The sequence below is a fragment of the Lactuca serriola genome, chromosome 5 (assembly GCF_051521515.1).
Source record: "Lactuca serriola cultivar US96UC23 chromosome 5, Lser_US96UC23_V15, whole genome shotgun sequence".
In the NCBI taxonomy this organism is placed as follows: domain Eukaryota; kingdom Viridiplantae; phylum Streptophyta; class Magnoliopsida; order Asterales; family Asteraceae; genus Lactuca; species Lactuca serriola.
The window spans coordinates 202,101,183-202,114,478 of record NC_136412.1 but is presented as its reverse complement, the minus strand read 5'-3'; the positions used below and the strand labels follow the sequence as shown (position 1 = coordinate 202,114,478).

Below are 13,296 nucleotides of genomic sequence, written 5' to 3'. Positions count from 1 at the left end.
CAGAGATGGAGGAGGAGGAGGAGGAGATGAGCGACAGTGATGCAAATCTGATTACTGCTGGATTGTCTCTGGTAAGGCTTCAACGAGACCTTCTTTGTTGCCACCATCATCATCTTCTTCCCTATCGATATATGTATATGCCACCACCGTCTTAAACGAGTTTGAATAAAAGAACCATACGCTCCTTTCTTTGATTTCAAATGACTCAATCTCGATTTCTGAAATACCCCCATCAATGTGAGATAAAGAATCGCGACATAGGGTGTTAGAACCACCGTCTATGTAAAATTGGAGCTCTATTTGGGGATTTCATGTGTGATGGTACGAGAGAGAGGGAAAAAGAGACGGAAATTAAGGTTGGTGGTTGTTAGAAGATTGACGGAGATGAAGTCGTCATTGCCACTTGTGTGCTCTCATCTACACTCCTCCTGGTGGCCGGCAAATGTGAAAGGGGATGTCGGGAAACTGAAGGGAAAAGTAGGGTTGAACGTGTAATTAAGGGGGGGGGGGTATTTATTTTATTATATTCCTTTTTCAATTCTAAAAAATGATAAACAAATAATAAAAATATAAAAAAAGAAATTACTAAGGGTAAAATAGTCATTTTATGTCTTCAGGGACTGCCCGAGTGAAAAAAACATAATACAGGGACGATCCGAGTTAATTTTTGAAAATAGGGACTAAACACGCTTTTTGGCATATACACGAGGGACGATTGGCGTAATTTACCCTTGATTTTTTTTCCATGTCAACCTAAAACCTAACAAGATAAATGTTATGTTCGAAAACAACCTGATAGCTTCTTAAAAAAACAGATATTTGGGTAAATTTGAAAGGTAACTAAAAATCTAAGGGTTTTTTTGTATATAAATAAAATATAAGGGTTTTTCTGAATACTGTAGATAAATGGTTGTATTTTTCTGTAAACATGACCTAAGTGAGATTTGCACGGTCCACAACATGATATCTACATACATTTTTTCAAATTCAGTTTTGTAGACAATATGCAAATATTGGAGACAACTAACATGCTATATAGAAAGCTTCTTAAATTCTAGCAAAAAGGGTCAATAGATTTTTATCCTTTTTGAACTAGATGTACCTAAAGCTTACAAAATAGGGCATTTTCTAAACTTTAGAAATTTAAGCATTTATTCAACTACAATTTCTGATAAACCCCCCTCGCCATTGAATCCAACGTGCACACAACATTCCTTTCTGAAGCTCTTGCAACACCCACTTACCTCATGCTTCTGGCAACAATGTCTTACCACTTTCCCCAACTCCTCTTTGGTGATGTACTCTTTTACATGGCCATGGTGATCATCACTCAAATTCCTACGTGTTTCATGATGCGAGTGGCTTTTCTTGTGGGTTATTTGGTCATGGCAGCAATCACCATTCTTCTTAATCACATTCCCACAACTACTACTCCGTTTTAGTTGTGATTCCACATCTGAATCCATGTAATTGTGTGCTTCATTATCAGCGTGACCACAGCAGCCATACTTGTTTTCTATCACTCCAACAGTGTACTTTACCTTATGTACCTCATCATGAGCATGAGAATCATCATCATGAGGACAACATCCATGGCTTTCATGTACTTGTTCTGACTGCTTAACCTCATGCACCTCATCACCATGGGCACAACAACCATGGCTGCTTTCTTTTTGTTGTACGACTTCCTTCACTTCATGGATCTCTTCTTTCGAATGAGAGCAACAACCATGTTTGGCTCCTGTTTCTTGTACAATACCCTTTACATCATGTGCATCTCCATCATCATGTACACAACAACTGTGATGATCTTTTGATTCTTCCACTAATATCTTGACCTCATGTATGTGCCCATCATGAGTACAATCATGTCCATGTATTGAATGATTCACCTTATGTACATGATCATCATCATGACCACAAGAACCATGCTTCGCCTCATGCACCTTACCATCATGACCACAACAACCCTTCTTAGATTGACAATTTCTAGACTCACCCTTATCATGCTTGTGAGAAGAATGGCAATGTTTATGATCATGTGAAGAATGTGAATGCTTTTTTCCACTTTTTGAAACGGTTTTAGTTCGTAGCAGAAGCATGCTGTTCAATATCACTGCCAAACAGGTTCCAACATCTGCAAGAACTGCTAACCAAACAAGCGGATACCCTGCAAGAGCTACAGCAATTACAGCAGCCTTGATGATAACAGAAACAAATATATTTTCAAATATTTTTCTTCGGGTTTTTCTTGCGAGTTTCACTGCTATTGGAAGCTTCCGGATGTCATTAGACATGAGTATTATTTGACCTGTTTCGGTTGCAAGTGCTGAACCTGATATTCCCATTGAAATACCGATGTCTGCAGTGGCTAAAGCAGGTGCATCATTGATTCCATCTCCAACCATTGCTGTTGGAGCAATTTTTTGAAAATCTTTAATGAATTTGGCTTTATCTTGAGGTAGAAGTTCTGCATGTAGGATCTCTAATGCACCTCCTAACTGCAAAATGAAGGTAAATGTAAGAACATAATCGCATATTGAAGCACACATAAAGTCATTCAAGGAAACTACCAAAAAGGTAGCAAGATGCGTAACTTGAAAAAGATATAACTTTTGATTTGTCGAGTTACAAGGCCCACTTTATATGAATGGAAAAAAAAATCTTTTTGGCTCCCAAGTTTGGATTAATTTTGGTTCAATGAGGGTTTTAAACTATTTTTCTTTTAAATTTCAAAGACTTGCCGAAAATTTTAATTTCATGAAAGATAGCAATGGGTGTCAAGTTTAGGCACAAGTAGACCTGACATACATGAATTTGTGTGACACGACACAAATATATATCTTGAAAAATAAGATAAAACTTATTTATTTTTGTGTCGTGTCAAATTGGTGTGTGACATGTGAAAATGACATGAATACATGAGATCTAGGAACAAACTATGTATAAATTAAGGGTTGAATCTAAGTCTTTGAGATCATCTTCAAACCAATAAAATCTCTCTTTGTTAAACATTGAATACTTTTTTGTGTTATTTAGTGAATCTTTAAATGTCAACACTTTTAAAGTTTCACCTGATCATGTGCATGATTTGCTGCAGCTTTAGAATCTCCAGTAAGCATAGCTGTTTTAATACCCATTGATTTGAGTTCTTTGAGTGCTTCCTTTGCACCCGTTCTACATGAATCAGACAGACTAAAGACTCCAACAAGTGAAGACCCGATAAGTATGTAGCCCATTGATTTTCCTTCACTATTGAAATCTAGATCTACATATAAAATACATATATTAATAACATAAAGACTAATTAATCAAATAAAATTATATTAAAAAAATATAGATGGTGAACATTTGCACCTGTTGAACAGCCAGCTCTACTTGCAATCTTTTGGTTCCCAATGTAAACATTTTTGCCTTCAATTTTTCCATAAACTCCCTCTCCAGGATAATTTTCAAATTCCTCTACATTATCTGGTTGTGCTTTGACTGAATGGGATTGTGCGTAGTCTATAAGTGATGCAGCCATGGGATGACTAGATTTGCTCTCTATGCTTGAAACCCTTTAAAATTCCAAACAAAAATCAGTCTCAAGTAATAAATATAGGGATATTCACAAAAATGACTTAATGGGTCGATTCATTTAACAAAATGGCAACCATTTTGGTCCTTAGCATAAAATGACTACTATTTTGTCAAGGGTACCATTGGGAATTCGGAAATCATTTTTCAAAGGATTCCCACCACAAAAGAAAAAAAGTAATCGGAAGAGAAATCATTTCTCATTTATTTCATAATATATGAATTTAGTTACAACATGTGAATTTGCTTTTGGCAATATTAGATTTTTTACAAAACTTTTATCTCTTCTTTAAGATTTTTTTTGGTGGGGCCGTTCAAAAAGCATTTTTGGCAATATGGAATGTGGGCAATTGCAAAATTAGATGTCATTTTGTTTAACAAGTCAAAAAGATGGTCATTTTGTGTGAAATACATGGTACCTCGTTTTCAAAAATGTTAATGATTATGGTTTCAACTCATGCCTTTTAGGGTTTAGCAAATTAGATGTAGTTATTCTCTATATATTCTTATTTAATTGTCTTTTGAGTAATTAGCTAGTCATTATCTTACATTGTATCAAAGCTCTATATTAAAAGTCTACTATTGAACACAACCCACAGCCGTCGCCCTCCATCTCGGCGACCTTCTCTAATAGCCGTCGGAGGAGTCTTAATTAGGTTCAGTATTTTTCCTTTAGTCTTTCTCCTACAATCCTACTATATAACAATACAATCGTCGGCCCCAAACCAAAGCTCATTCCTTGGCTCCTTCTACTTCCTCATCGGCCCTTGCCTTCCAGCTTTCTATCTCTTCCTCGAACGACTCTTGTCTCCGTGCCTTCTATCTCCTTCTCGGATGGCCCCTTTCGTGGGCTCGCCTCTTTCAATGCTATTGTTGCCTCCCTCTGATGACACCTTCTCTGTCGGGCACCCTGTGATCTACAGTCATTTCTCTATTTCTCTATCAAGACTGCAATCACCGATATCGTCGGCATTAGCCCCATCCGTCGTAGCTCGCGCTCTCTTTTTTCTCGCTTCCTTTCTCCGGACTCCTTAGCCACCGGCTTCATGATCGTCGCCACCACCGCCGCTTCTTCTCTCTTCTTCTCCGATGAGTAGTCACTGTTAACCGCCATCGTTAGAGATCTGCCACCATCGCTGCCGTTGTCTATGTTTCTTTTAGGGGTTTTTTTTGATATTTTTTTTCAGTTTAATTTTCTCGTCCCGATCAAAATGCAGGAGATGTTAGTGATTAGGGTTTAGGCGTCAGCCCCTTCTCCTTTAGTCATTAGGATTTATGTATTCTCTATATTCCCTATTGAATTGTCTTTTGAGTAATAAGCAAGTCATTATCTTACAAAATAACCAAAAGATATTAATGAAAATAATGTGTTGATAAATTACCAATATAGCAATTTGTCTAGCCCGATGTCATCCTTGACTGAACGAAATTCGGAAACTGAAAACTCTCCTCTAGTAATTGTCCCGGTTTTATCAAAAGCAAAGATTTTGACTTTAGCAAGCGTTTCTAGGTATTCTGCACCTTTGACTAAAAGCCCAGTTGTAGCGGCCTTTGATAGTGCACAGTATGTAGCCACAGGGGTAGACAAAATAAGTGCACATGGACATGAACTTACCAAAACAACCAAAGCTAAATGATACCATTTGTGTAAGTTATGAAGCTTCATAGCAGTTGGTATCACAGCCAAAAGTGCTGCTATAATAACCACAGCTGTCAATTATCATGAAGAAAATGGTGTTAACAAGAATAATTGATGATTTTAGTATCGATGTAACAAATTTAATTGTGCATTTACCTGGGGTGTAGTATTTGGCACATTCGTCTATATATCTTTGTGTTTTACATTTATTGTTTTGAGCTTCTTCAACAAGCTTAGCCATTCTTGCTACTACACAATCTTCAGCTAGGACTGTAGTGTTAATCGTAATGTAACCTGAATTACGATATAGCAAATCAAATAAAAGGTTAGAAAATAAACAATGCTCTTTTTATACTTTAAACTTCAAAAATAAAAAGAACCATTTTTAGGCTACGAACTTTACAATCCATTTGAGTCTCCAAAGTTTAACTAATAATTGCTACATTTTGGTCCAATTTTTTTCATCGCTGATAATTTGTAGTTTATATGTACATTATTCTATAAATATCAAAATATTTTGTAGAATTGAAATATTATACTAGTCAAAATTTAAATACTAAATTACGTGAGTAAATAAAATATTTTTGATAAAAATTTAAGCTAGTTATTATTGTTTTAAATGAACGATGCCTAAAAAACAATATATATTAAAGAAAAATTCCATTAATATGGTTAAATGATATGGTGGTTTACTTAAATAACAAAAAATAAATAAGTAAGTAACGATAAAAAATGTGATTACTTCAATTTTTGTGCAAGTTGGCAATTCACTAAAAACCTGCCATTCAAATAAATAAATAAATAAAAATAAACCAGCCCAACACAATTCCATATAACCCATTCAAACCCATGCAACCCAATCCAAGTCATATGTTATCTATTCAACCTTTTATCATCCATAATCAATTATCATAGAGATTCGATTATTCGAACAAAATACAAAAGAGGAACTTCATTTTATTTTTGTCTATATATGTCACAAACTTCGTCATAGGTATCCTCATTATATATAGAAAAATATTTCAAATTCGTCATGAAATGGGAACTTAATACTTATATACTAAACAAAATACAAAAGAACATCAATTTTTTCCCCTATATTACATATGTCACAAACTTCGTCATAGGTATGCTCATTATATATATAGAAAATATTTCAAATTAGTTATGAAATGGGAACTTGATACTTATAAAACCAATACTAAACAAGTCTAAAAATTTCATAATTGAGGTAAAGTGTAATACCATTTATATTTATAGTGCCAGCCCAAACACAAGAATCCACTTCTTTTGATACAGGAAATGACTCTCCAGTAAGAGCCTTCTCATCAACTTCACATCTTCCTTCCACCACAATTCCATCAATTGGGATCACATGTCCACCTTTCACAGCAATCTTTGTGTTGACCATGACTTCATTTACATTGACTTCTTCACGATTGCTAGCCAATACAGCTTTTTGAGGAGCCATGTTCATTAATGATGACATAACAGCATTTGCCTAAAAATATAATTCAAATCAAAATTGCTAATATTCAAGATTGAATTTCATGAAATTAGAGAGGCTTTAGCAAACCTTATGACCAGCTCTTGATTCAAGCCACTCGGCTGTAGTGAATAAGAACACAATTGTGCCAGCTTCCCAGAAATCTTTTAAATAAAGTGACCCCGCAACTGCAAAATTTATAATTAAATTAATTTTGAGATGAATTCGTAATAAAATTTAATGTTCGCACAAAATTTGTAACAAAGGAATTAAATCCGAGCTAAAATTTTAAAATCGGTAAGAGTGTATATTGTTCAAGCTAATTTAAGCAAGTAAATATACAAAAACATGAATTTTCTATGAAGATGGTGTTTTTCGAACATTTGACCTTTAAATAAATGAGAATATTTATTTTTTTAAATAAGTTGTGCCGTATATATACGGTGTGTTTGGCAAATTAGCCGGTAGCTGGAAGCTGAAAGTTGAAAGCTGACAACTGTTAACAGGTAGATAGAAGCTGGAGCTTTAATTTGTTATATAAATATTCCGTAAAAGTGACCCGAAGCTTTTGAAATTTATAAAACTACATAAAATGACAATTGTTTAAAAAAATAAATATATAAATATATTTTTAAAGAAAATTCTGGAAATTGACTAAAAACACTCAATAATTTTTTATTAAACGCTACATGAAATAGCTTTTATATTTAGAATGTTTTGTTTAAATTAAAATTTAAAAGTTCGTAATAACAATTTTTTTTTTATTTAAGTCGAACGTTTTGACTACAAACTGTCAATTTTAAAATTAAGTTGATGGAAAGAATTCAATCATTAAATCAAGAAATGTTCATGAGACATTCAAGGACAAAATACTATTACAGATGGAGAAAGAAAGCGTCACATGCTACTGGTAAATTATTGAGCTAAAAACAAATGACATTCAAGCTAAAAGTGGAATCTATATATAATAATGGAACGACTTTCACTTTATCTTTTGTACTAATTTAATTTCTTTCTTTTTTTCAAAACCATAAACTTTTTGTTTCTTTTAATTTGGTTACCCACCTCCAATTGGTTAACCTTTCCGATTTCAAAAATGGTGTGATCCGTACTCTATTTTTATATTTTATTTTAGAGCGTAAAATGAAATTTAGAATAGCTTATCATAAACTAAATTTAAATTCTATTTTACATTCTAAAAATATAGCATAATAGAAAGTAGGAGAGATTGTATAACTTACACTTCAAATTTACATTGTCACTATTTATTTATCTATTTAAGGAGTTGGAATGCTACTAACAAACAATCTAACATATTACAATAGAATGTTTTATACTACTTAAAGAATGTTTGTCTCAAAACATTAATATCAAAAATTAATTTAATTGTTGCATAATGTACTCTTTTAATACATAAGTTAAAAAGTAAATCAATTTTCTATTCATATTTCTAAGTTTTTAAACATTCTTCGAAACTGACTCCTAGCCGTCCTCATTAATTAATCACTGGCCTGCTTTGACTTGTTTTGACTTCAAGAATCCTCTTTCGTTCTTTTCTATTTTTTTTTTTTTGTAAGCTAGCCTTTTGTATAATTATTGTCGAAATCTTAAACCCATTTTAGAAATACTTCAATACTTTACTATATGTAAATTTTTTTGAACAAGATTTGACATGTATCAATAATTTCATAACTAATTATCTAATAAATGATTTAAATTTAGAAATCATACCTGCAATAAGCATGAGGGTATTTACATCGAGTCTGAAATTACGCAATGAAGCAATAGATTTCAATATTATGGGAAGAATGCCAACTACCACAGCTGCTATCGCCAACCATTTCAATGGTGAAAAAAAGTAACTCAAAAATGATAATAGAAGCAATACACCACAAGCCACAGCATATGGACTTGGCCATTTGTTTCGATAATTTGTTTCTCCTTTTACTCTCACATTTGCTTCAAGACTAGCTTGGTTTAGCACCTTAACTAAAAAAATCACGTAAAATATACAAGTTAATATATATATATAATAAACATATCACAAATTAATGTGATTTTATTCACTTTTTAAATGTATTACGGAAACGACATGAGTAAAATGATAAAACTTGCAAGATATTAGTTAATATTTGACAGGAACTACTTAGCGATAGAAAATGTTGGAATGAATTAAAGAATCTTAATAATAGTACTACTATTAATTTCAATATTACATAACAAAGATGTAGCATTATAGATGATGGTTTACTATTAAAATACAAAAGACAAATTCTTGTAAGTATTTTGATTATTTTAATATTAAAATAATATTTTTTTCCTGTGTTTTGCTGATTTAGGATTGGAGTCTATATATGCTAAAAAAGAGCACACACAAAGATAACTTTGTTAAAGATATCCCTAATTTTCATGAAAAATTATCTCCTTTAGAAATCATCAAATCCAAAAACACCCATGTCTGGGCCCACAACCAATGGCAAAGTGCTGAAATATGACAAATTTTGAAGTAACGTACAACTTTAAATGTATCTATATAAAAATATAACTTTTAAAACCGTCTAATAATAATAAATTATGTACTATGTAATAATATATTTTAAAGAATATCATATGAAATAAATGACTTTCTTCATATAAATCATGCAATATCTCAAATGTGCTTTTCATTTCATCATATCTTTATAACAAACTTTTCCCTAATAATTGATGGCATTATACCCCAAGGCATCATGCTTCCCGACAAATTTAAGCTCCACGTTGAGTAAATAATGAGTCGTCACATTACTTCCATCGATTTATCGCATATTACTTATCCGTTAACTACATTTTTCGTTTAAGAAGTTAATAAATATAATTTTAATCTAACATTAAAAAATATAAAAATAGGGTTAATGTCATACAATCATAATTATTAATGAATATTCTTTCTAATAAAAGTCATTCATCTTTTAATTATATTTAATTCGTTAAAAAAAAATTGAGTTCTCATTAAATTGCATTTCAACCAGATAATTTTGTAATCTTTGATATCATAGTTAACATCATATCAATGACAGATAAACATAATAAACAAATTATGTTATATCTAATATCACAATGACAACACGCTAAAATAAATTTAATAACAATTTCGTGTTGGAATCTACGGCATTAATGATTTATTATTAATGATTTATTGTAACCCAATTGTTTATCAATAAAGTAAAGGAATTTAAAATACTAATGAAAAAAATTTATTGATTCTCCTTCTAATATATTGCAATGCTTAAATACATAAAAGTCTTAATTTTTTATATATTTATCGGCATGCCAAATTAAAGATACTGCTATTAAATCTAATATTAAAAGAAGTGCATATTCACTTATAAATTATAATATGCCTCGTATATAGAATATTCTTGTATGAAAACATTCGACATTCACGAACAAATACTTATGGAACATTAAAAATCTTATCTGCGAGCATCTACACACTAAATATAAAAGTTACTTTAAAATAACAAAAAAGAACACCAATGTAACGGAAACGTAACGGTGAAAGGGTGATGACAGAGTTACTTTACCAATTTCATGCTGTGAAACCAGGACGGGGTCGTGAAGTACAATCACGGTCCTAGACGGAACGATAACGGAAACGTCATGAACACCGACAATAGGTCGAAGTATTCTCTCAATCAAAGGCACCTCCGATGAACAACATAAACCCAAAACATCGAAGTAGCTTTTTTCCAAATGGGTCGATGAATTCTCCCTCATTTCTTTCTCTTGTAAACAAATGCAAGTTTATAGAGAGAGAGAGAGAGAGAGAGTGTGTGTGTGTGTGTGTGTGTGAGTGAGAGAGAGAGAGAGAGAGAGAGAGACGGAGAGAGATTTATGTTGTGAAACACTGAAACAAGTGAAGGGAGATCAATATGTGAAAGAATGGGAAGAGATGCTGATTATTTAAAGTGATTGGGGTGGTGGAGGGAGGAGAGAGAATCGGATTATATATGAAATGAGTTCGATGGAATCTACGTGTAAAACCATTTTGTTATGTGGGTCCGAATCTTCCCATTCGAGAAAGAGCATCCGTATACGACTGGAAGTTCAAATCCAAATCTTTTCTTCAAACTTGAATATTAATTTAGAAGTTTGTTTATGAAACTATGTGTCATGTTTATTTTAATGATTATGTAATGCATTGATTTGTTAAACGGAATATATGCAAGAGAAGCGTGTGTTCTTTACATGGACATAACTTTTTTTAATCAACTATTCAAGGACATATTGGTCTATAAATGTAATATTTATGGAGTTGCATTTTTCTTGATGAGAGCTTTGTGGCGAGATATCTATGTCAAAATTGTAGCTAATGTGGATGAGATATTCTAAGTGTGATGGTGTTAAAATCACAAGAAATGTGAATAATGTTAGTTTATATAGATGATAGTTAGATATGCCTTTTTTCCTCCAAATGTATTATACTATGATTATGTAAATTTATTTTTGTGGAAATATGTCTTTCAAAAAATTGACAAGTTATACTTAGAGGTTGTTTGTTAGGATCTCAATTATTAAGATCTGAATTTTTAACATGCTGTTTGGTTGGAACTTCTGAATTTTTATGGTAAACTATAAAATGACCATTTTACCCTTCTGTATTAATTTTTGTTGAATTCAATATTCTATTTTATAAATAAATAACCAAATCAACTTCTTAAATAATTATAAAAATAAATATAAACACCATATAAAATCCAAATTAAACATAAATAAAAAATTAACACAAATCCAAATCAAACATAAATATTTTTAAATTGAAAAAAATCATAATAAATCCAAATAAAATCTTACAAATTTAATTTGAAGCATCTTAAAATATTTGTAGCATTGAATTCAATCTAAATTCAAAATAAAATCTTGCAAATGGTCAACAACAATCCTTGAAGGAATTTATAACCTTGTGCTACAATAATTGGATGAATACCATTTGTCTTTTCAGCAATTCATCTCGAAAATGAGTGTTTGAGGTCTAAAATGTATTTGTTCTTGAAATGCAATTGCTTTATTATTGAAGGGTCAAATGTAACAAATTTGACAAAGCTTTATTTCTTTATAGCTTAAAGTGAACGCAAGTTTTTTTTTGGAAGAGATATATCATAAAATTAATTGAGAGAGTTTTTTTTTTTGGAAAATGACTTAAAATGATAACGAAGTATCAAAATTGTACAAAAATGATTATTATTGTTATTTTAGTATAAAAAATACTAATGAACTAAGATTTTATACAAAAAATATCATTTAACTTTATGCTTTGTTCTTATTTATCCTCATGGTAACCGGGTATTCAAGGTAATCGTCTACCACCATCAATCCATCACCTTATTCCACCATTTTCACTGAATACCACCCTTAATACCTCCATTATCATCCACCATATACAACTTTACACTATCACCAAACGCCCCACCATCACCCCCTACCATTTACGTGTAAGGCAACCTCCATTCACACACTTTCATCATTTTTCTTCACGCTACCTGAACCACCGAACACCACCACTTTCCATCCATGATTCCCACAGTCAGGCCCTATAACCTTTACAACCTTCAATCACTATAAACCCCCCCCCCCCCTATTTCTCCATCACAGTCACACCCTTTAACCCATCTCCTTTACAACCACCATCGACACCATTCCCTCCCCACTCTTGCCATCCTCTGTCACCCCAATTACAGAGCACCCACCCGTTATCGAGCCTCAAACCGACACATTCATCTCTAAATTTCTAGACCCTATACATCGTCCTTTTCACCCTTTAAACCTGCAGAAAACACGAAAAAGAAAGGAGAAGGAAGGGTGGTGATCGAATCAAGAAGGGTGACCCTTTAAACCTGAAGAAAACATGAAAAATAAGGAGAAGGAAGGGTTGTGATCGAATCAAAAAGGGTGAAGAGGTGGGTCAAGGGGCATACCTGTAATCGAAAATGGGTATGAAGAAGGAAGGTCTCGGTGATCTATTGGGGGATTGCTTGAAGGCTCCTGCAATCCCGCTTTTGAAATCGATCAAAGCTCACTGGTGATCAAGCATACTCTTTGATGAAAGATTTAAAGATAGTGGGTAGAGACACTCATCTTGTTGCAGTTGGATCTTTGCTTACAACAATGGAGATTCATTCTTCTCAAACACGGTGGCAGGGGAAAGCCCTAAACCGTTTCTATTTGGGTGAAATAATGAAGGGCTAATGTCATAAAAACCATCAAATTTTTAGGGTTTTATCGGTTTTGCCCAAAGTTGAATATTATGTCCGTTTTTACCCTAACATTTTCCAAAAAATGTTCAGTTTTACCCTTTTACCGGTGATAACAAGTTACTATTATTTAACTTTGCTAAAAAACCCTTAAGTTTATAGTTTTTTTTACGTTTTTACCCTTAAGTTTATAACTTTTTTTACACCTTTACCCTATGTATTTTTTTTTTCATATTATACGTATTCAAGCAGAAAAATCATATTTATATACGAAAATTTTTTAATTAAATATTGCATTTACATTTTTTTAATGTTATTTCTTTACATATATATATATATATATATATATATATATATATATA

General features: G+C 32.3%; 1 protein-coding gene across 1 annotated transcript; it reads right to left on the bottom strand.

Annotated features, from left to right (window-relative positions):
• Positions 1–951: 951 nt before the first annotated feature.
• Positions 952–10,638, bottom strand: LOC145053477 (putative inactive cadmium/zinc-transporting ATPase HMA3). Its single transcript, XM_079001531.1, has 9 exons — positions 10,268–10,638; positions 8,436–8,693; positions 6,795–6,892; positions 6,464–6,719; positions 5,375–5,512; positions 4,962–5,289; positions 3,358–3,560; positions 3,075–3,268; positions 952–2,501 (listed from the first exon to the last, which is right to left on the bottom strand). The coding sequence occupies exons 1-9, from the start codon at positions 10,458–10,460 to the stop codon at positions 1,152–1,154; spliced, it is 3,018 nt and encodes a 1,005-aa protein (XP_078857657.1). The 5' UTR covers positions 10,461–10,638; the 3' UTR covers positions 952–1,151.
• Between the last annotated feature and the right edge of the window lie 2,658 nt (positions 10,639–13,296).